Raw genomic sequence first — 27,919 nt, forward strand, 5'->3', positions numbered from 1 at the left:
GGGAGTAAGTCTATCAGCCCTGTTCAGGACTATAGTCTCAGTTGACATTTTGACTGCAACCTCATCAGAGCCCAAACCACTCAGCTAAGTCATTCCTAGATTTCTAACCTACAGAAACTGGGAGAGATAATAAATGCTTCTTTTGAAGTAAGTCATAGAGTCATTTTATATGCAGCAATAGATAACTAATACATATAAAAATCCTTAAAGACCTGGCATTGCAGGACTTAAGTCTACCAGTCTCTGACTCTGGCTTTTACCAGAATACCACAAAGAATCTAGCCCTTGTTTTCAGGGAGCTTTCAGTTTACAGGCATTAAGTATATAATCACAAATTCTATGCCAAGTGCTGTAAAAGAGAACACCCATGGTGCCTTCGGAAGCATAAAGGGAGATCCAAAACTTATTAGCTGGTGGATCTATGTTTGTGAAATGAGGCCGGTAAGACTGCTCTTTTGGCTTTAGGCATGTGGTGAGGAGCACAGCCAAATATGATATAAAAAGGTAAATTTTAGCAAGAGCAATTCTTTGAACCATAAGCTGTGATTGTTTGTAGAAAACAAACTAGTGGTACATTGGAGATGCCAGTCTGGTTTCAGGAGAGAGTCTCTTCACAGAACCACCTTAAGCAATTTGGATTGTGCATAGCTAAGACAAAAGCAAGTGTTAATTTTTAAGATAATACAAATATTTCCATGCACATTTGGAAAATTGTTTACTTCACAAAAAGTTTTCTTAAGGATATCATAAAAAACACTGGAGGATTTTCTGAATTGCAAATAAAATAGTCAACAGTTTAAGTGAAAATAAAGCTGATTTAAAAGTCAAATAAACATTTTAAAGAATGACCAGATACTTGGTTTGTATGCAGAGTTGTTTACCTACCAGTAAATGAAAGAAATGCAGTACAGATAAGGATTTTAGAGGAATGCTGGAGCACTTTGCGTACTCTGCACATGCCCAATTAGGATTCATGTCCGGTCTTTGAATGAGAAGCTGACAATTGGTTCAGTTAGAGGTGGTTGGTCAGTGGTGTGTGTCAAGCTCTGGGAGCAGGCAGAGAAGATGTGTTTTAAAACAGGGTTCTGTCCACGTACCAATCATACAATAAGTCCTGTTCAGATTTTCAACACATCTCTGATGTCTTGCAAAAGTTAATGTTATTTTAGTTTGTGTTGGAAAAATAAGATGCTGGCATGGCTCAGTGGTTGAGCATCGACCTGTGAACCAGGAGGTCATGGTTCAATTCCCAGTCAGGGCCCATGGCCAGGTTGCGGGCTCAATCCCCAATCTGGGGTGTGCAGGACACAGCCGATCAATGATTCTCTCATCATTGATTTCTATCTCTCCCCTCCTCTCTGAAATCAATAAAAATATATAAAAAAATAAATGGGTGTCTTTTCAAGGGTATACTGAGCATCAGCCAGCAGAACTTTGGGGATTATGTAATTGTAGAAAGTTCTGTACTTTTCATCGTCTTTGGGCTATTTTATAACCCATAACTATAGAAAATGAATGGTAAACTAAATAATTCTAGCCCATAGAGATGTAAGCAATTTTTGTCCAATGAAGATGCCATTGATTTCCCTCCTGTGACAGGCATAATTTCAAACGTCATATTTTACTGCGAGGTAGATTTTGACCAGTTTTGCAGCGATTTGCAAATTTGAGTCAGCATTCCTGATTGCCTGAGTCAGGGTTTGGCAAACTTTTTCTGAAAGGGCCAAATAGTAAATACTTTAGGCAAATGGTAACTATGGTCTCTATTGCAACTGCTTAACTATGCTGTTGTAGCTCTACAGTAACCATAGGCATGGCTAAGTTCCACTAAAACTTTATTACTGGGTGATGAAATTGAAGTTTACATAGTTTTCACAGGTCAAAAAATATTACATATTTTTCATTTTTTCCAACCTAAACAATTTAGAAATGTAAAAACCATACTTCGCTTGCTGGCTGCAGAGAAGCAGCAGTAGGCTGGATTAGCCCCCAGGCTGTAGTTTGCTGACTGCTGGCTTATATTTTGTTTGTTTTAGGATTCTCTTTTAACCCGTTGTAACATTTCACTGATTTCCTCATTAACTTAATGAGTTAAACAGGATCTTCAACATGTCTTCATTTCATATTTGAATGAGAACCAAGAATTTACCCTTTAAAAGAAAGTATTCTTTAACATTTACCAAAGGCAGTTAATAAAATTCAATTTAGATATTTGGAGAACATGAATCAGAAGGCTGAGAGAGTCTCTGCCCTGAGTAGATATGAGAACCCTGGGAAGCTTACTGAACTCGACCAGTATCTGGGCTCTTCCGCAGACAAATTGAACGAGACCATTGGAGGCCCTCGGGAAGGCCCTGCATTTGTGAGTTTGAAAAGTGGTGGGTGATGCCCAGTGCAGTCAGGGTTGAGAATCAGTCCACTTGGAGACGTGGTATATAAAAAAGTGTTGGTAAATCAAAGGCAAGTTGCTACTTTAAGATGTACAACATACAGTAAATTATGGATAGAAGGCCTGTGTATTAACAATGTTGTGTATTAATATTCCTTTTAAGGTATAAAGAAAGAACAAACTATCTGAAAGAGATTATAAGTTGACTTAATCAGTCTCTTCTTAAAGTTTTTCTAATTGTTTGGAAATTGTAACATTAAGATTATTGCAAAAGACTTAAGCATACATTTTATTTATTAAAACCTTACTTCATTCCATAAGGAACTAGAGGTGGACGAAAGACCTAACATCTAATAGGAACCTGTGAAGCCTTGTGATTCCCACCCCATCTCATGGCATTCTTAGTTGTTTCCATGGGGAAGACATTAAGTCTTTGTTAAGCAGGAACTGTTAATACTCCCAATCTCAAAGTTTTAAGTGATTCCATGGTATACTCACTAATTAGATGACTTTGCTAAAAAATACCAAGTAATTTTATTCCTATCTGACATCTTATACTTTGCAAAGTATTTCTACATATATTATCCAAAATGATCTTCAAAGGTTTTAATACATACTAGAGGCCTGGTGCACGAAATTCATGCATGGGGGTGGTGGTGGGGGAGAGGGTGTCCCTCAGCATGGCCTGCGCCCTTGGGGGATGTTTTACTGCTAGTTTGTGGGAGGCGACTGGCTGGGCATTCGCTGGCCAGCCCTGCCCCCTGATCGCCACCACCACCGTTGGTCACCTCCCTCTCTGGGGAAAGACGGTCAAGTTGTCCAGTTGGGGGCAGCTCCTGCTTTGAGCGTCTGCCCCCTGGTGGTCAGTGCGCATCATAGTGACTGGTCATTCTGCTGCTTGGTCAATTTGCATATTAGGGTTTTATTATATAGGATTATAAAAGGTATTTACATTGCATACAAATTTGTAATTTATTCCCCATATCTAACCAAACCCTTTCCCATTATTTGACTCAGCATCAGTTACTTAAATACTCAATAAACCTTTCTTTGCTCTTTGTCCTGGTTCTCTTTCCTCTGCTTCTATGTTGCTGTGTCAGGCCCCTCTCTCCTGACTGTCTCATTCACACGCAGTGCAGCTCATCTGCAGCTCCAGGGAGCCTTGGCATCCAAGATTATGCATTTTTGTGCTTTCTCCATCCTTCCTTTTAATGGGTCCCAATGCACACTCTCATTGCTGGCATATTGTGTTATTGCTTTCTTTTCCCTATGCTCATTTAAAATTTTTTATATACAGTTGCCTATTATCAGCTCTTTGAGAAAGGCAAGGTAGGCGCTGTACCCCATCTACAGATAAAGAATCTGAGTCTGAGAAAACCTACAAGTCCTTCTCAAAACTAACTTATGGCAGGCTCAGCATTAAAACTCAATTTTCTTAACATATCTATTTTATTTCTCCACAAAAGCCAAATGCTGTTCATGTTTCCCTCTTTGTAGGGGCTTCATGCATTCATTCATTATGCAAGCTTACATTCACTCAACAGAATTGCCAAATACCTACCATCTGCCAGGTACTTGTAAGGCACTGGGACAATAGTAACGAATAAGATAAACACTTCCCTGGTGCTTATAGTATTGGAATATGTGGCAATAGCTCCAGTTTATTGGGCACCTTCTGTGTAGGTCATCATACCTAAAGGTCACATGCAAATTATGAGGTGCTATCACCTCCACTGTGCAGATACAGAAACTGAGTCATAGAAAGATGAATAAACTCTTAATATAGTGCCAGTGATGAGGTACTTAAGACTATATAAAGGGTGTCCCAAAATTCACGCAAGAAGTAATTTTGAGCCGAAACCGGTTTGGCTCAGTGGATAGAGCGTCGGCCTGCGGACTGAGAGGTCCCAGGTTCGATTCCGGTCAAGGGCATGTACCTGGGTTGCGGGCACATCCCCAGTAGATGTGCAGGAGGCAGCTGATCGATGATTCTCTCTCATCGATGTTTCTAACTCTCTATCTCTCTCCCTTCCTCTCTGTAAAAAATCAATAAAATATATTTTTTAAAAAAAGAAGTAATTTTGATAGAAAACACAGGTTTATAATTAAAAATTGTCAAATTTTTATTGATTCATAAAGTATACAGTATAGGGTTATGTATGGAATAGCATGTTGGGTAAATGGCCTCCACAGCTTTGCTGGCACTTACGCACTCTTTTGTTGAAATTTTCCATGACCGCTTTGCATAAATGTGGCTGAATTTCGATGAGGCTCACTTTCATCTTGATGGCTTGGTTAATCGACAAAATTGTCGCATTTGGGGTTCAGGAAATCCATGAAGGATTGTTGAGAAACAAATGCATCCACAACGTGTCACTGTTTGGTGCGGATTTTGGGCTGGAGGCATCATTGGACCATTCTTCTTTGAAAATGCGGCTGCTCAGGCAATAACAAAAGAGTGCGTATGTGCCAGCAAAGCCATGGAGGCCGTTTACCCAGTATGCTATTCCATACATAACCCTATACTGTATACTTTATGAATCAATAAAAAGTTTACGATTTTTAATTATAAACCTGTGTTTTCTATCAAAATTACTTCTTGCGTGAATTTTGGGACACCCTTTAGTTACTGGGGCAATACACCCATGGTCTCAAAGAACAACAGGTAGCTTAGCAAGATGCTGGATCTAACATGTGTTGTAGGGAGTTGGGAGGAAAGAGGTGAGAGGGGACATCTGGTGAAGGGGCGCTGCTGATCACAGCTGCTTACAGCACAAGCCGTGATCCTGCCAATCAGGGCCACATGGGTCTACTAATCTGTGATACAAAGCAAAAGGACCAGCCTTTCACTTTTAAATAATGAACCTCTAAGTCACCAAATCCTATTTTCCCGGTGATATAACTGTCTTCAAGTGCTGGGAGTGGGAGGCCTGCTGACAGGTTGCCCCGGTCCGCTCGGGTTAGGGAGAGTCCGTGAGCTGGGGCATGAGCCATCTCTAAGCAAGGGGGGCAGAGAGGCCTTTTTACATTGAAAACACAGACTGCAGGCTTGTGAGTTAAGGAAAATTGCATCAAGTGCATTTCCCAGTTGTGAGTCTGTTTATATTCCTCAGAAAACCTCACAATAAAAGAACAATTGCATCTTATTAGCAATAAACGTTTTCTCCAAAGAGCTGCTCACCCTGTTTAAACCCCAGGTCTTGAAGAGGCTGGTGCAGAAATTAATGAACCAAGTGGAAATGGAAAGACTGAAGAGCCACGGTACTTGTGAGAAGAACAAGCAAGTTGAACACAGTGTGAGAAATGGGCATGTGACTCCACAGTGCATTGGGGGACCAGCTGCTCAGGTTTCCACACGAAGACCATGTCTCATGTGTTTCAAGCAACATAATTTCAGACACAATTGCACACTTCCAGAATGGGGACTTTAAAAAAAGAAGGACCAGAAAATGAGAAAATTGGAAGGAGAAATTGGGTTTTCAAATGCTAAAAAGAGAACAAACTATATTAGATATTTATAAAAGGTCTACTCATCCTGACTTAATATTATATATCAAATCCTGAACATTTTCTCAGAAATTTTTAAACATGAATAGCAAGGTTATCAGGAAGAGGAAACTATATCAGGGTTGGGCAGAAGTAGGTTTACAGTTGTGAGTACATGAAACACAGAGTTTATTTTTGTATTATCATTTATTAATTATTGTATTGTTTTCCATTCAAACAACTATAAACCTACTTTTGCCCCATCCTGTATGCAAAGGCTCAAATATGGAAGAGACCAAGATACCCGAAAGAGAGATAGTAAAAACAACCTGACTTGGACAATGGCTAGATGTGAGTGGTGTGAGAAAAAAAATCTTGGGTGACTTATAGGTGTCCAGCCTGGGGAGGGGCACTTTCATTGATGGTTGTCTTCATTTGTGACAGGGGCTATGGAGGGGGAAGCCTCAGTGTTTCTCAGTTATTATCTAGGAAACGGAGAGAATAGCAGCTATCCTGTGCGTTTCATGGCGTGCTGGAGAACTAAGTTGATTACATAAAAAGGCACGAGGGAGCTTTGAAAATGTTAAAGCCCAAATGTAAGGTATAGTGGCCTTCGTCACTGCGGAGCAGTGGTTTTCTCAATGTGCCTGAGGCCTCCCAGTTGCATTAGAATCACCTGAAGTTCGTTAGAAATCGAATTTGCCCCACCCCAGGCCCAGTGAATCAGAAACTCTGGGGGAAGGGCCCAGCAATCTGTTTTAACAAGCTCTCCAGGGATTCTGTGCCCAGGAGAAGTCTGAGAATACTGGCAGGGGATAGATAGATTTTCCAGTTTGTTGTGGGAAAATATATATTGACTGAAGTCCAATGACGCAGTTGAGCCTGGATCTGCCCCAGAAGAGGCTGTAAAACACGTTCTCCTGCCCTAAACCCTCTTAGTTCCTTCTTTATCCGCAGGCGCCTCTATCTTATACTATTTTGCTGGTAAAGACTTGGGTCAAGAAGAGCTATGGACATTTATGTTGAACACCAAAATGTGTTGAAGTCCATAAAAGGGGAACTCTTCTTTAAAATGAATTTAATTAGCCCTAGCTGGTTTGGCTCAGTGGATAGTGTTGGCCTGTAGACGAAAGGGTCCTGGGTTCAACTCTAGTCATGGGAACATGTCCGGTTGTGGCTCGCTCCCCAGTAGGGGGCGTGCAGGAGGCAGCTGATCAATGATTCTCTCTCATCATTGATGTTTCTATGGCTCTCTCCCTGTCCCTCTCCCTTCCTCTGTGAAATCAATAAAAATATATTTAAAAAATAATAAAATGAATTTACTTAAGGGCAAAGAAATTCAACTTTAGGCAGTAGCTTTGAACTCTGAAGAGGAAGAAATCTGTAATGTGGTCACACTGAAGTTCCTTTAGGAAAGTTCTTCCATTTGACATTTAAAATGCTTTTTATATCAATGAATGCCACTTTGGAAAAAATATGACATTTTCTGCGGTATATCTATAGAACTTGTTAAAAAAGCAAATACATGTTAAAACGCATGTTTGACTTTCCAGGATGTTGTCAATTCCAGCTCGTTAACATCTTGCTTTGCTTACTTCTTAACGGAACATAAATCCCTCACAGGGAGAGCACCAGTGTGATAGTTTTTAGGGGCTTTTGCCAAGTTATGGTTGCAAGAGATATTTGTATTTCAGCCACTGAAAAACAACCCCTTCCTGCCTCAATGCATGCTGAAAGTTGGTCTGAAAATACATATTTTGAGGCTATTTCTGGATTTCATCATATTCTATCAGTTATCAGAGGGGATCATCGTGTGCAAAGAAGAGAAGAATGTAAGAGTCTGTTTCTAAATTTCTGTTTTTAAAGGATAGTTTGGAAGCATGGGCTTTTGGGAGGATACATGAATAGTGCCAGTTGGAATTATTTCAAATTCAAATTTCTAAGCCCCACTGATCCTCAGGTGATTTGCAAAAAGCACCCGCACTGCCTTTAGTGGATTAGATGTCTGGTTAATTTCAAGCTCTTGGTATTGTCAATTCTATCTAAAGTATAATATTTCAGCTGCTTTAATTTTACACAAGATTTTGAAGACTCTGCAAGATTTATTAAGAGTAATGAACTATATCTGAATAAATTATAACATTAAAGCTATTAAAAAATCCAATTCCATAGGCCATTGTAGGTGGCGTAGGGGTAAGATCTGTAGTATCCTGCTAAGGCTGAAAGCATAGGGAATGTGAACATTAAGAAGAAATCCTGAATAATTCATGCGAGAGTTTATTATTTACTATCTGAATAAAGAAAATGTATTCAAATTCTCCTTACCTGTCATGAAGAATGCCCGAAGCATTGCTATCTTTTTGAGCAAATCATCTCTTCCACTTTTAATGGAACATTTTAACCATGGTGAGGAGATAAAGTGTTACACTGATGAGGTTCACATTTTGTATCTATGACCCTGCACCAGCCAGAGCACTCTGATTCTCACTGCCACCAAAAGCAATGCTGGGAGCATCCCCATATTTAAAATCCAGGACATCATCATTGTCATTAACATTGATCCACCTTCTATCACCCATCCCTCCATCCCTTTGTCTGACTGGGGTAGAGGAAAACAAGATCATGGAAAGAGTTAGTATAAAAAGTTGGAGAGCCCTGGCCAGCTTGGCTCAGTGGATAGAGCGTCAGCCTGCGGACTGAAGGGTCCCAGGTTCGATTCTGGCCAAGGGCACATGCCTGGGTTGCGGGCTCAATCTCCAGTAGCGGGTGTGCAGGAAGCAGCCAATCAATGATTCTCTCTCATCATTGATGTTTCTATCTCTCTCTCCTTCTCCCTTCCTCTCTGAAATCAATAAAGAAATATATTTAACAAAAAAAAAGTTGGAGAGTGTGCCCTGACCAAGTGGCTCAGTTGGTTGGGGTGTCGCCCCGTACACACACACACACACACACACACACACACACACACGTTGCAGGTTCAATTCTCTAGGCACATACCTAGGTCAGGGAGGCAATCAATTGATGTTTACCTCTCACATCGATGTCTCTCTCTCTCTCACAGAGAGTGAGATTGCTTCAATTCAAGAGCAACTAAAATGGGTAACTATAACTGATAAATATGTATTTTCAGAATTGATAACAAATCTGATAGATTTAGGTACACAAGGAGATATTTTCCTGGGAAAGCAAGCAATTCTGTAGCAACTTTTAAATTACTGAATACATAGCGAGAAAGCCTCTTGTTTTTAATGAAGCGGGAACAATAAGGAGATACTTTTGAAGTACAAAGACCTGTGTGTGGTGGCTCTCACAACATTGGAAATGAAGTGGTTGGATAGCAAGAGCCCTTGGTTGCTGCCAGGTGAGCCATATTTCATGATGTCACTACAAATGCATATTGCTACTTGCTGATGGGACCCCTTAATGGAATGGGCTCTGAGCTGACCTGGGTTTGGTTTCTCTCAGGCAGCCCTTGCCCTTCCTTTTGCTCAGTTTTAGGGATATGGGGGCAGAGGGTGATTCCTGTAGGTTGCATTTGAAAGGCCTCTGAACCATCTGGTTTCTGGCTAGGTTTGCTCAACGGGAGCATGGGTGGGCAGGGTAGAACAGAGTGGGGGCTATTTCTCCTCCTCCCTCTGTGCCTCAAGACTCTATTCTGGCAACAATTCATCTCCTCTGCGTCTCCAGTTCCCTCTGGATAGGCATTCCAGGCTTTAGCTTTCCTCAGGGGAGCTGCCCCCTGGATGCTGGTAATACCTTCTTCTTCTGTCTCTCTAGGCAGGAGTGGTGGCAGCACCTGCTCTTCCTGATCTCTGGGAGCTCTCTTTCCTATCTGGCTGGTAAGCTCCCACTCCCTGCATTCAATTCTCTAGGCACATACCTAGGTCAGGCAGGCAATCAATTGATGTTTGCCTCACATCAATGTCTCTCTCTCTCTCTCTCTCTCTCTTTAATATTAGTTTGAACCATTAAAAACTGCTGATATTCAACTGTTTGACCTAAAAATGGCAATCTCATGCCTGAAGTAGTTTCTTGTTTTTTTTGTGGTTAGATTCTGACTTCTAGGGGTCTACTAAGGAAGGGAACCTTCCCACCAAAAAGGGACATTAAAATGCTGGCCTGGGAGAGGAGATGCAGTGGGCAGAGGGCCCAGGGGCCCAGGAGGCAGCTGGGATGGGCAAGCAGACAGGGAGCAGAATCACCAGGCCAACCCAGGCAAGGCACACGGCAGCCAGCATTTTCCAGGTCGGGCCATATCAGAGCCTATAATCTTAAATAGACTGGCTGAGTCATTAGGGAAGGGGCAATAAAAAGCTGACTCCAGAACCCTACTGAAAAGAAGTTATATTTCAATAAACGCATGGAAAAATCAATACATTTCTCATCCAACATAATGCTTGAGTGATTTACAACAAATTCTCTTGTCATCCTTATAAATACCTTATCTGTATCGTTTATGTTTTTGTTTGGACTGTTTTACCTCTACTCCGATATTTGGCACCAGCTGCTGGACAAATTTTCAAGAGCAGTTCTGCTTATAGAAGGTGCTTTTAGCAAGACTTAGTTCTGTTTGTGCTGAATCTATTGGATCCTGAGGCAAAAGCAAAAATGAGTGCTCCTGTATGCACTTAAAGTACCTCCTGTATTGTGAACCAAATAAAAAAGTTAATAGAACCATTATGGTAAAATAGAGCACTCCTAAGCTGGCCTTTGCTAAAAACCATTATGGTAAAAAAAAACTCACCACTGAACCACACCGGCCAGACTAGATTAGAGGTCTTAAAATTATGCCCAGTGGCTGTGTCTCAGTGGCTGAGCATCGACCTATGAGCTAAGACAGTGGTCGGCAAACCATGGCTCGCGAGCCACATGCGGCTCTTTGGCCCTTTGAGTGTGGCTCTTCCACAAAATACCATGTACAGGCGTTCACGTACAGTGCGATTGAAACTTCGTGGCCCATGCACAGAAGTCAGTTTTTGGAAAGGAGATAGACAAAACAAGTATACAAGATGAGTGTGGATGGGAGAGTTGGAAGGGGTCGACCTCAGCGAAGATACCTCAATCAGGTTGAGGACGTTTTTAGCAAAGGCCAGCTTAGGAGTACCCTAATTAAGTTAATAACAATGTACCTACCTATATAGTTTAAGTTTAAAAAATTTGGCTCTCAAAAGAAATTTCAATTGTTGTACTGTTGACATTTGGCTCTGTTGACTAATGAGTTTGCCGACCACTGAGCTAGGAGGTTTGATTCCAGGTCAGGGTACATGCCCTGTTGTGGGCTCGATCCCCAGTGTGGGGCATACAGGGGCAGCCGATCAATATTCTCTTTCATCATTGATGTTTCTATCTCCCTCTCCCCCTCCCTTCTTCTCTGAAATAGATGAAACTATATTTTAAAAAATTATTATAATAAAGTCTGAGGAAAAACACCTGGTCGATCAAATGCTGAGTACGCTGGCTTTGAACTGGTGGTGAAGTCGCTGCAAACAAAGGCCTAGGTAGGAATCTGCATAAAGATACTTCATTGAGATTATAGGTTTGCCGAGAAAATTTGAAATGGGAAAATGCCTTGAGAGTAGAAGGGAATGACACTTGTAATACAACTTGTCCTTTTGAAGCAAAGTGGGTATCAAAAATGAGGGCTGGAAATGACCATTGTGGGGACATTGCTCCAAGCTGCGTAACATGTCAGACTGGATCTCTTCACCAGCCTGTGCTTCCTAAGAGGAAGCAGACACCTTAGCAATGAGGAGAGACAATGAGACTTCCCGCGGGAGAAATTCACTAGTTTGTATGTGAGGGCTATAAACTCAAAAACAAAACAAGCCTACAAACCAACAAAACCTCAGATGATTCTCATGGAAACAGGAGAGTTTCATATCTTTTGGATATGATGAAGCATGGATTAAATTGCTCCAGAAATGAGACTTTTTACATAGAACTAAATATAAGAAAAGTATTCTCAAAACCATTTTTTCTTTTTCCTTAAAAAAAAAAAAAAATCCAGGAATTCTGGGCACTCATAGATGACTCAAGTAGCAGTTCCATTTTCCATAACGACTATTAAGGCAGTTAGGGCCTCGGCAAGGCAGTACTCATTTCCTGCTTTTCTTTGGCTATGCTTAACTTTCTCTTTGCCTAAGAAGAACAAACTTCATTGACAGAGGCGTTAAGTGAAAAGGCTCAGCTGGGATGAAACACAGACTGTCAGGCTCCCACAAGTCTTACCCTCTCTGTCATCCCCAGGAGGATGGGCAGGTCTTCCTCCCGAACATCAGTCTGTCGGTAAAGTCTTGCTTAAATTTTCACTCTCATTTCCATGGGAGCCATTAAAAGGACTCTGCCCCATAGAGCAATGTGGGAGTCATGAGTAAAGTTTACAAGAGAGTTAGCAAACCACAGGCACACGGCACGGGAGCAGCGCGGCTTTGTCCTACTTAAAAGATGAATCTGCTTCCTTGAGTTAATTCTGCTTTTCTCCTTTCCCTGAGCTCCTAGGCACTCTTTCCTACTCCTGGCCCTCCATCAAATGTTAATCTTTCTTAATGATTCTCCCAGGAAAATGCTTGAGTTGCAGCCGCAGCCTCCCTTTCAGGAAGCCCCTGCATTTCTACTGTTCTATTCCCAAGGTCTCTACCCTTGTTCAGCTTCTGTTTTGTTGTCCTCCAGATTCCCCGATTAAAACAAATATTTCCCACAACTAAAAGGTCCTTTTAGCTATTTCAGTTGTAGTCTGTCCATCTCATTTCCTCTCTCCTGGCCTTCCTCCTCCTCCCCACTGCCCAGTCCTCTGAGCTGTAATATTTCTTGCTCCATTTTTGAATAAAGCATCATGTCTAACTACCTCTATTTAAATTTTACATACAAAAGATGTTTATAAAAAGTGGTGCCCACAATTTGCTTAGTACCCTTGAGTGTCTCTGGCTTTCAAAGTTGAAGAAACTTACTGGGAGATCATTCGGGAATGTCACATCTAGACAACTGAGAATCCTGACTGAAATTATTGCATGCACTCACTTACAGACCCAAGTCAATGGTAACTTGTCGTCATACAGAATGAAAATCTGGATTGAGAATTTAAAGATATAATTAAAAACACACACAGATAAATAAGTACTTAATCTGACAATACAAAAAACTTGCCAAGTAGCAACGGATAGTTGTTATTTTTCTATCTCATTCGTTGCCAAACAAGAAAAATAGAAGAGAAACTGAAATTTCTCTTTTCACTTGTTTTACTCAATGGTCAAAAGATGTTAAATTCTCTCTGAGATTGATAGGATCTATTTAAGGAGGAAGATCCCATTTTCCTGACATTTACATTTTTAAGGTCAGGTAGATGATGTGACTGGTCACCTGGAGCAGGAGGGCATGACAATCACAGAAACTTGCTCCGTGACCTGTGCAGACTCCCCTTCTACCAGGATAAGCTGACCACTGCCTGCAACTTGTAATCTACTGATGCTTCAGAAATCCAGTTTCACCTTCTCAAAACTTAAAAGCTAAAGGAAATTAGTCATGAGCATTTCCATCCATGCTCCTCAATCCATTTATAAATAATTTTGCTATTCCTAACTTAGTATTGCTAAGATGTTACTTTCTCTCAATGCAAGAGTTGTTTCTTTGATTAAAATGCTGATTATATTATAAAACTACAATTCTCCATAACAGGACCCACAGGGACATTCCTTCCCCATAGTTTCAGAGTTGACTCTGCTCCTGGTTACTCTCTGGCTTCAAACCATTTGCACAACCATTGCTTCCCATTCTCTGTAGAAATGGGCAAAAGCAGGGCAGAAACATTTGCTTTCCCATCCAGATTCTCATGTTACCTTGTGTGGGTCAAGATAAGAGTAGCCCTGCCGGCATGGCTCAGTAGTTGAGCCTTGACTCAGGAGGTTATGATTCGATTCCTAGTCAGGGCACATGCCTGGGTTGCAAGCTTGATCCCTATTAGGGGGGTGGAGGAGGGTGGAGGAGTGTGCAGGAGGCAGCCGATCAATGATTCTCTCTCATCATTGATGTTTCTCTCTCTCTCTCTCTTTCTCTCTCTCTCTCTCTCTCTCTCTCTCTCTCTCTCTCCCCCCCCCCTTCCTCTCTGAATCAATAAAAATATATTTAAAAAACAAACACACACAAAGAAACACAAAAAGGGTACATGAAGCAGAAATCCTTGTAGCTATGAACACTTGAGAAGTGATATACAGTGGGCATAGGTGACTGGAATGAGCAAGATGCCACTTTGACCAGATAGCCATGTTACCTCTGTGCTTCTCTCCCCATGGCTTTCCTCTGGGCAACTGTCTCTGTGGCCTCATTCCAGTTCCTGTGCCCCCTTCTTCTACCAGGGCCTCCTCCAGTTCTCCAAATGCTGACTACCTTTTGTTACGCATGACAAGCACACCTGCTACACTGCGACTGAGGGCATTCCACAGGCAGCCCTGCGTGCTCTTTGTGTCAGATGAGTTGTTGAGCTATGACCTGATTCTGCGTGTTCTAATCCTGGCTTTGCATTTTTTCCTGCTGACCTAATGTATGAAGCGCCCCCTATTTCTTACCTGCCCTGCTGAGCTCATTCCAGACCTACGGTGATGGTTAAGTTTATGTGTCATGTTGGCTGGGCCACAGTACCCAGATATTTGGTCAAACATTATTTTAGATGTTTCTGTGAAGGTATTTTTACCAGTAAAATGAGATTAACATTTAAATCGGTAGACTTTGTATAAAGTAGATTAACCACCATAATGTGGATGAGACTCATCCAATCAACTGAAGTTCTTAATTAAAAAAAAAAAAAAAGACTTCTCCAGAGGGAATAAAAATTCTGGCAGCAAACTTCTCCCCGGAGTCTCCAGCCTGCTGGTGCACCCTGCTGGTTTTGGGCTTGCCAGACTCCACAGGAGCCAATTCCTTAAAGTCTCTCTCTCTCTCTCTCTCTCTCTCTCTCATCATCATCATTCTCCTCCCCACTACCCCAACACACCCCATGTTGGTTCTGTTTTTCTGAAGAACCCTGACTAATACATATACTGAACATTTAACTTACCTCTATGTAAAATCCAATTCACTTCTATGTAAAGTTCAATCCATTTAAGTGGGCCCTTCCCAAATATATATCAAAAACCCCTATTCTCTGATTTGTACTGATTTTTCAAAGAAAGAAAGAGGAGAATGGGAAGGAATGAGGAGAGAGAGAGAGAGAGAGAGAGAGAGAGAGAGAGAGAGAGAGAGAGAATGCTGCTCATTGTGTTCCATTAGGTTTTAAATTCCAGGGTGTCTCATGTATAGCATACATGATGTGGAGGTGTTCAACCACATGGTGATCCAGACTCTTCTCCATCCACCATTAGCCAAAGTTGTCTCTGGTTTATTTTATTTTAAAAAATAAATCTCTGTGTTTCTTCTTTCTTCTCTCCTCCCTCTGATTCTACCCTCATTTCTGCCCCCAAAATTTCACACTAGATGTGGGACAAAAATCCCTCACTGCCCTACTTTTTATGCACCAACCTGTGGCCAGATTTACTTTCCTAAGCTCCATTGTCATCGCTCCCCTTTATTTCCTGAAAACTCGAAACAAACTCTCCCCCCAACTTGAAGGCCCTGCTTAATACATATCCCTTCTCTACTTATTTATCTGCATTCCTCTCTGAATCTCACTCTACCCTCTGCCTCTTTGCTTATGAAACGTGTTCTACCTGCATCGTCATTCCCTTCCCTTCAGCAAAGTCGTGTGCACCACGGGACCCACGGAAAGCTCCAGGGATGCCTTCTTTGGTGCCTCTGCTTCTCCCTGATGTTCTTCTCCTCTGACCTAAGCTGTTCTATATATATGTTTAGTCTACATAAAAAATTCAAAGTAGTCTCTATATTTTATAGATAAATCTTACATTGTACTTATTTCATGTGTGTAGGTCTCAAATAGAGAGAATAAATGGAAAGTGCACTGTGGCTCAGGGTAAGCGTAATCTTTTCTCAGAGCCATTCTCTCTGCTTGCTGAGCAATGCTAATGCAGTGGTACTGAGTTCCCCAGCGCGGCATTTTAATTTATCCCTAAACCTAGGTCTTGGAAACATCACAGGCATATGTGACGGTGCATTCTTATCCTAGAGATGGGGTTGCGTTTTTGACAGCGATGTATTTCCTCCCATATTTCCCCCATCAAGGTCACCTTAATCTCTTTCTTCCTTTTGTCTTTTTTTTTCTGAGCACTTTCTCAATTTTTCACATTTGGTAAATGAGGGATTTTTTAAAGCTAAGATTTCTGTTAAATGGCCATAATGGCTTAATTTTGAAATGCATTTAAGGGTTTATTCATGCAGAGACATTTTCCTTGTCATTAAAGCTATTTTCCACAAAGGGAAGATCCAGGGACTAGTGCTCAATAGGTTTCTGCTCATTGTTTCAGCTCCCGCCAGTGGGAAAGGACCCAGAACTGAGCCCAGAGGCACCCAGGTAACACCTGCGGGACTGCAGGCTCCTCAGGGCTCTGTGGTGTGGAGAACACTTCTCACTGAGCCTGGCAATGTGGAGGGGCTGGCATCTCAGCTACAGGGGGCAGGATACAAATCCAACTCCTGCAGTCTGTCAGCGGCCACTCCAAGAAATGAGAAGGGATGGAATGTAGATGCTAAACTGAAAGTAAAAAAATATGACAGATGCCAAAAACCTAGAATTAAAAACCCAAACCACTGGGTTTTTAGAATGGAACCTCTAAATTGGGCTGGGTAGCCCGGCCGATGTGGCTCAGTGGTTGAGCGTCGACCTATGAACCAGGAGGTCACGGTTTGACTCCCTGTAGGGCACATGCGTGGGTTGCAGGTTGATCCCCGGTAGGGAGTGTGCAGGAGGCAGGGGATCAATGATATTCTCTCATCATTGTTGTTTCTCTCTCTCTCTCTCTTCCTTTCCCTCTCTGAAATCAATAAAACAATATATTTAAAAAAATCATTTAAATTGGGATGCATAGGAGAGTCAAGTGCTATGCTACTTGCTCTATAGATTTAAAGTAACCTTGGAAATAGTTTCCTAAAGCTGGTCACAAAGAGAATTCCTGAGTCCTCATGAATCATGATATTTATCTATTCATGTGGCATAGTTTCCTGTATTTATCGACCTCTCCATTTCTCTTCTCTGTAAAATATTGGACAGATCAATAAAAAGCACTGCTAATAATGGATACTTAACCTTCCTAGTTATGGAAATGTGAGCCACAAAAATGGATGGAAATACTAAAAGGGACCATGTCACAGATCCGAGAACCAGTGAAAGCTGGCATTTCTTGACAGTGCTTACTAGTCTCACGATCATAAAGCGGTAACAGAAAGGCAATATTTTGGACAGTGAGAGGTGTGGCAAAAACCAGTCCCTGGTTTAGTGCTGACACTGAAGACACATATATTACCCCTTCCCACGGATGAGCCTCTAACAGATATTGCTCATTAATCAGGCCAGCCTTCCTTGATGAAGCTATTCATGGCCTCAGAATTCTTCAAAATGGTTTACCTCTTAAATACTACTCAAATCAATCCACCTCTGTCAGTCTCTCTTCTATCACCCAAGTCCAAGCTATCACCATTTCTAGCCTGGATTGCTCTTCTAATTGATTACTTGTATTTGCCCACCTCCAGCTAATTCTCCACAATGCAGGCAGAAGATCTATTCCAACTTAAATTACATGTGTCATTCCTTTGCTTAAAACTGTTTAATGATTCTTGACAAGGCTTATAAAGCTCTGTTTCTAGAACTTCATTGTTTTCTACTTCTAATTCTTTGTGCTCTGGCTACACTGGGGTTCTTCACTTCCCTTCAATATGCCAGCTTCAGCCATTCTCTTCTGCCTAAACTCCCCAATTTACCATCCTTCTCCAATTTTAATGTTTGCCGTCCTGCCACTCAGATCTCAGTTTAAATATTACTTTCTTAGGAGAATCAATGGGCTTTATAGAATTAATAATAAAGAGTATACATATTTTGTTATTTATAAATTGTGTGCTATAATATTCTCTGTATCAGCAAACTTTTATAATCCTATCTAATAAAAGAGAAACATGGTAATTAGCGTACGACCGCTACACTTCCCATTGGCTAATCAGGGCGATATGCAAATTAACTGCCAGCCAAGATGGCGGTCGGCATCCAGGCAGCTTAAAGCGAAGATGAGGCTTGCTTGCTTCAGTGACGGAGGACTCCAACGTTCCCCACCTGCCACTGCCAGCCTCTGAGCTGCAAATCTAAGCAACTATGTTACAAATATAGAAGCAAAACAAAACCCCAGAAACCTGCTTTAGTCCATCGGGCTTCAGCCAGCAGGATCATAACATTGTTTCAAATACAAAAGGTAAACAAAGGCCAGAAACCTGCTTTCAGCAGTGGAGGCCTAAGAGCTGGAGCCTCAGAGCTAAAGCTGGCCCAGAATAAAAAAAAAAGAAAAAAAGCGGTTGGGAGCTTCAGTCACCTGCCAGCCTGAAAACAGCCCTCAGCCCCTCACCCAGACTAGCCAGGCACCCCAGTGGGGACCCCCACCATGAATGGTGTGTGACCAGCTGCAAACAGCCATCATCCCCTCACCCAGGCTGGCCAGGCACCCCAGTGGGGACCCCCACCCTGATCCAGGACACCCTTCAGGGCAAACCAGCTGGCCCCCACACGTGCACCAAGCCTCTAACCTATATAGTAAAAGGGTAATATGCCTCCCAGCACCGGGATCAGCGGAGCCGCGAGGCCTCCCAGCACCGGGATCAGCATGATCAGGGGGCAGCGCCCAAACTCCCTGATCGCCCTGCGGCTCTGTGTGTGACAGGGGGCGGGGCCACAACCTCCCTATCCGCCCTGCTCTGTTCGTGACAGGGGAAGGCGCCCCAACCCCCTGATCAGCCCTGCTCTGTGCCTGATAGGGGGGAGCTCCCCAATCCCCTGATTGCCCTGTGGCTCTGTGTGTGACAGGCTGTGGTGCCCCAACCCCCTGATCGGCTCTGCTCTGTGTGTGACAGGGTGCAGCGCCCCAACACCCCCCCCCACGGGCCCAGCTCTGTGTGTGACAGGGGGGAGCTCCCCAACCCCTTGATGGGCCCTGCTCTGTGCATGACAGGGGGGAGCTCCCCAACCCCCTGATCGACCCTACTCTGTGCGTGACAGGGCATGGAGCCCCAACCCCCCTGATGGGCCCTGTTCTGTGCGTGACAGGGAGTGGCGCCGCAACCTCCCCATTGACCCTGCCTTGAGTGTGACAGGGGGCGGTGCCCCAAGCTACCAATCAGCCCTACCCTGAGCGTGACTGAGGGTGGCATCGCAACCTCCCAATCCGCCCTGCTCTGTGCATGACAGGGGCGGCGCCCTAACTCCCCAATCAGCCCTGCTCTGAGCCCAACCAGGGGCTGCACCTAGGGATTGGGCCTGCCCTCTGCCACCCGGGAGCAGGCCTAAGCCAGCAGGTCGTTATCTCCCAAGGGGTCCCAGACTGCAAGAGGGCACCGGGCCTCTAGTATATATATATTTATATATATATATATATATATTTATATATATGTGTGCACCACGAATAAGTTCCAGCAGCCACAGGGCGAATTGATTGTATTGGTTTCCATTCCTTCCCTGTTTCAGTTCCCTGTTACTTTACTGCATTTCCTGGGATCACCTCTGCAGCAAGCTACTTATGATCAAATCCTCATCTCAGGGTCTGTTTTGGGGAAGACTCAGACCGTGATGGTCATATACTGTGTCTGCTTTATCCCCTGCACCTAATAAGTACAACTTAAATAACTGTTGAATGAATAAATGAATGAGCACAGCATCCCAGAGATCCACTGCTACTTAAGTGAACCTTTTTGACTCTGGTTTACCGGCACATGCAGAGTTTTCCTTGGATCCGTGGCCCCCAGTGCCCCCAGAATTCACTGATGATAGACCAATCTCCCAGCTAAGGATGTGCAGGGAAGCTTTGTGGAGCCCTGGCGGAAAGCAATGTGCACTAGTGCCCTAGGAGGTAAAACCAGAGAATGAACTTAGTGTGATGTGGAAGGAGAAGAGCTCCTTGAGAAAAGAGAAAAGAAGGAGAAATGGTGGCATTAAGGTGAGATGTTGCCAGAGCTACTGAAACATAGCATCATCTAAGTATGTGTGTGAGTGTGTTCTTATAAAGGACCGTGAGCCTGGGAGGAAGGGAAAGCTACAATTTCTAACGACAGATGCTTCTACCTACTTTTGCTTTTGCAGAAACGGCAGCATTTATCTCAGAAACATGTGGTCACTGTGCAGTAAAATGTTCAAAGGAGATTAAATAGATCACTACTCTCCATAAGAAACTGGATCGGACCTTGGAGAGGGAATGGGGAAAAGTTTGGAATTCTGAGAGAGTGAGGGTTTAGCAGCAGGTGCAGCAGGGAAGTGGAGGACTATCGTTCAATATGGAGCCAAAATATGGGGCAGAGCACTGACTATCCCCGACTTAAAATTTGGAGAGCACTATGACCTCCTGGTTCGTAGATTGACGCTCAACCACTGAGCCGCACCGGCCGGGCGTGATGGCTACCTTGACTGTGCCATGGGTGCCCAGATATTTGGTTAAACATTATTTTTGGGTGTCTGTGAGGGTGTTTCTGGATGAGATTAACATTTGAATCAGTAGATTAGTGAAGCAGATTGCCCTCCCCAATGTGGTGGGCCTCGTACAGTCGTCTGGAGACTGGAGTAGGACGAGAACGGGTAAGGGAGAATCCATGCTTTGCCTGGCTGTCTGAGCTGGGACATGACCTTCTCCTGCCTTTGGCCCAGAACTTGGACTGAGACTTCTACCGTCGGCTCTCTGGAGTCTCTAGCTTGCTGACTGCAGATCTTGGAACGTCTCAGCCTCCCTAACCACGTGAGCCAATTCATTAGATGAAACCTTTTTATACATATATAAGCGCTCCCATTGGTCCTGTTTCTCTGGAGAACCCAAACTAATACAGGGGAATAAAAAACAAAATGTTTGACAGCGGGATAGTTCTGCCTAAAGTTTGCCTCTTCACCACTTAAAATGTTGCAATTTATTAAGGCTGACATTTCAAATGGAATGTCTAGCAAGTGAAAAAGTCTGTAATTTGGAAGAACACTAAAGAGCTTCTGTTTTGATAGATGAGATGATCGTTCTAATGGGCAAAAAGAAAAATGTATTGCTGCCTACACACACCTAAAACAAACTATACAGAAATTTCTATCCTAATGGTTTAATATTATTTTTGAACAAATTGGATGTATGTGGAGGAAGAATGTAGAGTTTCTCCTATATGTTTATGACTTTTATTTATATGAAACAGGAGTAATTTTAACAGGTAACTGGCTCTGCAAGAAAGAATGGCTTGGGATAAACTGCCCTAAAATATTAATAATAGAAGATCTCAGAATTCTATACAAGATACCAATTCATTTAGTGTTCTGGGGGCATATTTTATCAGTACTTTATCTCAGGAGGATTAGCTACTACATTAAACTGCTTAAGCCGGGAGAGTTCTATGAGCACTTTACTAAGATTTTAATGGCTTCGTGGGCGTTTGGTGACACTAACCTTAAAAGTTTTCCAGGCTAAAATTACCTCAGCAATTCCATGGTGCAGAACTTTGGAGTCTTAGTTGTCCTTTACCTGTGCCTTGGTGAGACCCAGAACTGTTTTCATGAGGGAGGAACACTCAGTCTTGTCTAGAGTGTTCTCCCCCCTCCCATTTCCATGTATGTAACTGAAATGCCGTTTTATCAAGAATTTTTCCTAGTTAGGGACTTCATTTTTCATTAGGATAAGTCATTTCTATCCCCACTTGGGCTGATTATGAAAGCATATGGATCTGCCCTTAATTGGCCACAGAATATTTGCACTCTAGGCTCATGTCAGCAAATATAGTGCTTCTTGGTCAATACTAATCAAAAACTCAGTTATGAGATCTAATATCTATTTATAGAGCATTGACTGAAGGTTATGAAGCACATTCATTCCTCTAGATACTCTAAAATCAATCCTGGAATTAAGGTGGACCGTCAGAACCCAGCCCCTCAGAGAAGTGCTGTAAATTGGGCTCCGGCATTCATTACACATCTCTAGTGAGGGCCTTAAAGGAAACACCTGACACTGATTTTATACAGAGGGAGGTTAATGGCAGACAGGATTCTCTCCCTTATGAGGATTCTTAGGAGAAATCCTTTCTCTTAAGCCATTACCATGCTGAAAGCATGCAGGCACGGAATTATATGACTTGTGTTATCCTCACTGCACAGTCTGCTAATAAGCTCCCAGCCAAATGCATCAGCCACCTAAAACAAGTTGAAAGAGCTTTATCAAGTTTATTTTGTACACAAGTTTCCCTATATAGTCAACTGATTTTTAAAAAGACATATTGAGGTGAAATGTGACATAAAATTCACCACTTTAAAATTAACTATTCAGTAATTGTAAATTCATAAATTTACAATGTTGTGTAACTACCACCTCTACCTAGTTCCAAAGCATTTTCATTACTCTGTCATCTGACTTATTTTTGTTTTATCTTTTCTTCCATTGTTATTCAAGTCTTTAACAATAAAATCTTATTGTATTTTATGCATGTCTGTAATTCATCACAGTTTTTTTTAATAAGGTGGGATTTTAATAAACAAATTATAAAAAAAAACCCCCACACCTAGTGACAGGCCCCACTGCAGGAGGCTGAGGAGGAGTCAAAGTCAGGGAGTGGGAGAACCAGGAAGGAAGTCATTTGTGAGAACCAAAATGAAGTTTCATGATGAGAGTGGTTAACAAGCACCACACACCAGAAACATCAAGTAAAATGAAGATGGAAATGAGGTTGCTAAATGGATTACTTAGGAAACCATTTGTGAAAACTCTATCGCTGTAATCTGTGATTAGAAGTGAAAACTTGTGAAACTTTGTGGTGATTAGGAGGTGAGATAGTAAAGACCCAGATGTCTATTAAAAAATAAAATAAAAAAGACAGCATATGAAATAGAGAAAGAAGAGGCTGGGTTTGAGGGCAAAGTAAGTTTGAGAGAATATATATTTTTAATGATGAGTATATATATATATAAATTTATATATATACTAAATATATATATAAATTTAATGATGAGTATATATATAAATATATATAGTATTATATATATATAATACTAAGCCAAACATAGTATAACTAGAGGCCCGGTGCACAAAAATTTGTGCACTCAGGGGGGAGGGGGGTCCCTCAGCCCGGCCTGTGCCCTCTCGCAGTCTGGGACCCCGCGGGAGATAACGACCTGCTGGCTTAGGCCTGCTCCCAGGTGGCAGAGGGCAGGCCCAATCCCTAGGTGCAGCCCCTGGTCGGGCTCAGAGCAGGGCCGATTGGGGAGTTGAGGCGCCGCCCCCTGTCATGCACAGAGCAGGGCGGATCAGGAGGTTGCGATGCCACCCTCAGTCACGCTCAGGGTAGGGCCAATTGGGGGGTTGGGGCACCGCCCCCTGTCACACTCAAGGCAGGGTCGATGGGAAGGTTGCGGCGCCACCCCCTGTCATGCACAGAGCAGGGCCCATCAGGGGGTTGAGGAGCTCTCCCCTGTCACTCACAGAGTAGGGCCGATAGGGGAGTTGGGGCACTGTCTCCTGTCACGCACAGAGCAGGGCCCATCAGCGGGTTGGGGAGCCACCCTCTATCACCCACGGAGCAGGGCCGATCAGGGGGTTGGGGCGCCGCCACTCTTACACTCAGGGCAGGGCTGATGGGGAGGTTATGGCTCTAACCTGTCACACACAGAGCAGGGCCTGTGGGGGCGGGGGGGGGGGGTTGGGGTGCTGCACCCTGTCACACATAGAGCAGGGCTGATCAGGGGGTTTGGGCGCTGCCCCCGGTCACGCTGATCCCGGTGCTGGGAGGCCTCGCAGCTCCGCTAATCCCGGTGCTGGGAGGCATATTACCCTTTTACTATATAGGGTAGAGGCCTGGTGCATGGGTGGGGGCTGGCTGGTTTGCCCTGAAGGGTGTCCTGGACCAGGGTAGGGGTCCCCACTGGGGTGCCTGGCCAGTCTGGGTGAGGGGCTGAGGGTTGTTTTCAGGCTGGGGGTGACTGAAGCTCCCAACCACTCCTTTTTTTTCTTTTCTTTTTTTTATTCTGGGCCAGCTTTAGCTTGAGGCTTGGCTCCAGCTCTTAGGCCTCCGCTGCTGAAAGTAGGTTTCTGGCCTTTGCTTACAATGTTGCGATCCCGCTGGCTGAAGTCCTGCGGTATTTGTTACATAGTTTCTTAAACTGCAGGCTCAGAGGCCTGTAGTGCAGGCGGGGAACGTTGGTTTCCTCCATCACTGAGGCAAGCAAGCCTCCCTGTTCGAATCAGCTGCCTGGCTGCCGGCCGCCATCTTGGCTGCCAGTTAATTTGCTTATCTCGCTGATTAGCCAATGGGAAGGGTAGCGGTCGTACGCCAATTACCATGTTTCTCTTTTATTAGTGTAGATAGGTGGAGGAAACTTGAATGACCTTGGTTTTGCAACCAGTTGTAGTGTGACCTTGAGCAAGGACTTCACATCTCTAGGGTTGGTTTTCTCATCTGTGAAACACAGTAACTTAACTAGATTATATCTATGCTATATTCATGAATAAAAGGAATGTATAAATAAAATGAGAACAGTAAAGCAATTTTGAAAATACAATACTTTCATCATAGATATACTATTATTTTTATGAATCTATCTGAAATGCTGATCTTATAATAATAAGTTTCTATGATATAATATTGTTATTATATCCAGTGAGCGCTTCATATCAATTGTTTCACCAAAAGATTAATTTTGTTTTATCAAACTAACTTTCAAATGATTTAAAAATCAATATAGTGGTGGTTGATGTGAAATGTGGTTGATTAAAATTGGCCATAAATTCTTTGATAGCTCTCCCATCAAGAGATAAGTTCTGTGTTCCCTCCTCTTGAATCAAGATGGGCTCCATGGCTGCTTCGTCACTAGAAAGTGAGCAAGTGACACTATTTCTTGGCCCTTAAGAGAGTGACAGCTGTTGCCACTGGTTCCTGCCCACATTTCAGATTTATGGGGAAAATAAATTATTGTTGTTTTAAATCACTAACTGCAGAATTGGTTTGTAACAAATGTTGTTTAACATGTATTCACTGGTAATCATGTAAATAAAATATAATCTGTACAGGTGGTTCTGCTGTTGTGACATGTATGTGTTTGTGAAAAACGTAGTATTCCATAAAACTGCATACTAATTGCATACAGGGTTTATGAGGAAAATAGGATTGAAGTGGACCACTCAAAACCTGTAGACTTTTGTAAAGAAGAGCTCTAAGACAGGAACAATCCTATTAAAAATATCAGCCATAACACATCTCCACCGGCATTTGCACTTCGGACCGCAATGTATCCTTAACCACCTTGCATCTTGGGGTTCAGGTTTCCTTAAAGACATTTTTACTTACGATTTCATCACAGAACTGTATAAAGTGGGAAGCATAGAGGTTTCTGAAGCCACTAAATCAGCTACTTCCTGCACTAAATAGACTCTTCTTCAGAATTTTCAGGTGGGTTTCTTAAAGATCTTCATATATTATTAAAGATTTCTCTTTAATTGTGAGAATGTTTGACCCTATTGCCTCAAAAATGAACAGGTTTGGAAATTCAGAAGTGAATCAAGAAGATTTAAATGTTTGCTGACACCCTTATGGATCAATTACATATTGAAGCATGGTGGCAACCATGCTTGGTAGGAATTGCTGTTTAATATTTTAACCCTGCTGACTTGGCTTCTGTCATTATTTGCTTGCTAAAATAATAGAAAAGTTATTTTGATTTTCTGAATTATATAAATCATCCCATTCGATTGAATACCCTATTGATTGTAATGTGAATACCCCATTGGGTGTGGTCATACTGGTTTTAGAAAACACATTCCTCTGTACCTGGACACCACGGCTGCACAATTACTCTAAATTTTCCCAGTGGCTCCAGATAATGTGTTTCCATTGACTCAGTGGTCCTAAGACCCAAAATTATAATTAATATTTGTAGATAACTAATCGGCTCAATCTAGCTTCTGTAACAAACTGCTTTTTTTTGCAAACCAGGTTCCTTATTCATAACCGCGAGATGTAATCAATACCTTTGTGATTTTTGCCTATATAAATCTGGTGTTGTGGTCATTTAACCACTACGAGATTTGGAGAGCAAATTGCCCCCTCGTAGTCCCAGCTTCGAAATAAATGTGACTCCTTAATTCAACTTCTTGAGGCGTCCTTGAGTGATTCTTGGGATACATTACAACAGTATGACCTAACCAGTGCTAAAGAAACACATGTAGCAAAACAGACAGTATCAATGGTCAGCCTGTCTGTGGCAAACAGGAATCCATATACTGATTGTGAAGGCCCAATCCTGTGTTGCCATAGTCCCTCGTTGTGGACTTGGGCCTTGTGCCCTACCTTGTCTTGATGGACTATCAGATTTGAAGCCCAGTAGAGATGGCTGTTCTGTGTGGGTAGCTGTTGGAGCTGCTTTGGTTTGAGTTTCTCTCCCCAGGTCCACGAGGAAAGGGCTGCTAGTGCTCCCTGTGATCCTGGGGACTAGAGCGGAGGGAAGGACATGCAGGGTGTCCTCCTTTTCAGAGGAGGGTGGGTCAATGGCCTGCTGTCCTGTCGTCAGTGCTGGGTGAGGAAAGCTCCTCTGGGTCTAGGGGGGCTTTGTCACTGGTCTTTGAGGTAGTGTCATACATGGATTTCTCAAAGAGGATGTTGTTATCTAACATAGACTTTGTGGGAAGGAAAAACTCACCAGGTAGACTGTGTCCTTCTCTGTCCACTGTCTCGAGCCTGGGCTGACCAAGAGGAAGTTCTGGACTCAAAGTAGCATCCTGAAGAATGAATATAGAAAGACATGTGGAGAAGGGACTTTTTTTTTTAATATGAGAAGGGTTATAATCTATATATTTTTCATTTAAATTTAAGCAAGTCAGTATAGTTGACTTGAATCTACTGTAGATTCTGATATAGGTTCTGATAGAGAAATATGTCCTAAACAGGATGCATGCACCAATACAGTGGTAATATGAACTCTATTGGGGTGGCTAATTGACTCTGCCTATGCAGAGTTAACTCATAACTGAAATACTTTGAATTATGTCTATCATGTTTGAATTTATGAATTCTTTATTTAAAGAGGCTTAGTCAGCACTTTCATTTATGAATACCCCAGTGACAACTTTTGGCATAAATTAAATGACCATAGCTTTAAATGAAACAAAAACTATTACTGAATTTATTATTTTTACTTTCTAAGATGTCATTTTGTACTTATGAGATCCCCATAAATAAATACCAGTATATAGATAAGACCTTAAGAACCAACTTGTAAATTATGTTTATTTCTGGAAGTTAAATAAAATATTCTGCTTTAAGTATTCTTTTCAGTTTATGAACATGTGTTTATTTTATCAAAAACAGAGCAAATCTTGACTCTAATTGAAACAAAGATCTGACTACAGTGAAGGAAACTTTAAAATTTAGGGTGTCCCTTAAAATAGTATACACACCCTTTGAATGAGTATAAAGGCAGTGTTTATTAGAAGACATTTCATTTTCAAAATTGACCTATTAGCTGTTAAAGTGTATACACATTTTCCGTGTTTTACGAATACCGATACGGAACGTGGGTAATCAACTACTGCCTATAAAAAGCACTAAGTACTGCAGAGGGGAGTTTGCTCTGTTCAGTCTTCTTTGTTGCTGGAATATTTTTGAGGCCTTGTTTCTATTTGAAGAACAAAAGGACAACAAACTCACCTTTGTGAAACCAGCAAGGAGTGTCGGCAGCACTGACCGGGTGTTGGGAGCAGAGCCAGGCAATGACCCAACAATTTCTGTGGATGAAAAATCACAAGATTTGAGTGTTTATTTTCTTACTTTCCTTTTGTGTTTGGGCAGTAAAACAGCGAGGGTGGAAAGTGTGGCACTAATCAGTTCTTAAGGAGTGGTGCAACCGATCATTAAGGAGTCATCACATAAGCTAAGGGTCATTGATCTGAAGGATAAATTGAAGGACAGATGCAA

At 42.4% G+C, this 27,919-nt stretch overlaps 1 protein-coding gene across 1 annotated transcript in view; it reads right to left on the reverse strand.

Moving 5' to 3' along the window:
- IMPG1 (interphotoreceptor matrix proteoglycan 1) overlaps nucleotides 1-27,919 on the reverse strand; it is a gene marked incomplete at both ends in the record, with an annotated part of 117,319 nt that overhangs the window by 35,310 nt on the left and 54,090 nt on the right. Inside the window, 2 exons of the mRNA XM_081093551.1 lie at nucleotides 26,642-26,724; nucleotides 27,653-27,729. Of these exons, the coding sequence (XP_080949677.1) occupies nucleotides 26,642-26,724; nucleotides 27,653-27,729 (160 nt within the window). The remainder of the gene's footprint in view (nucleotides 1-26,641; nucleotides 26,725-27,652; nucleotides 27,730-27,919) is intronic.

The sequence above is a fragment of the Myotis nattereri genome (genome assembly GCF_964212035.1).
Source record: "Myotis nattereri genome assembly, chromosome: 6".
In the NCBI taxonomy this organism is placed as follows: domain Eukaryota; kingdom Metazoa; phylum Chordata; class Mammalia; order Chiroptera; family Vespertilionidae; genus Myotis; species Myotis nattereri.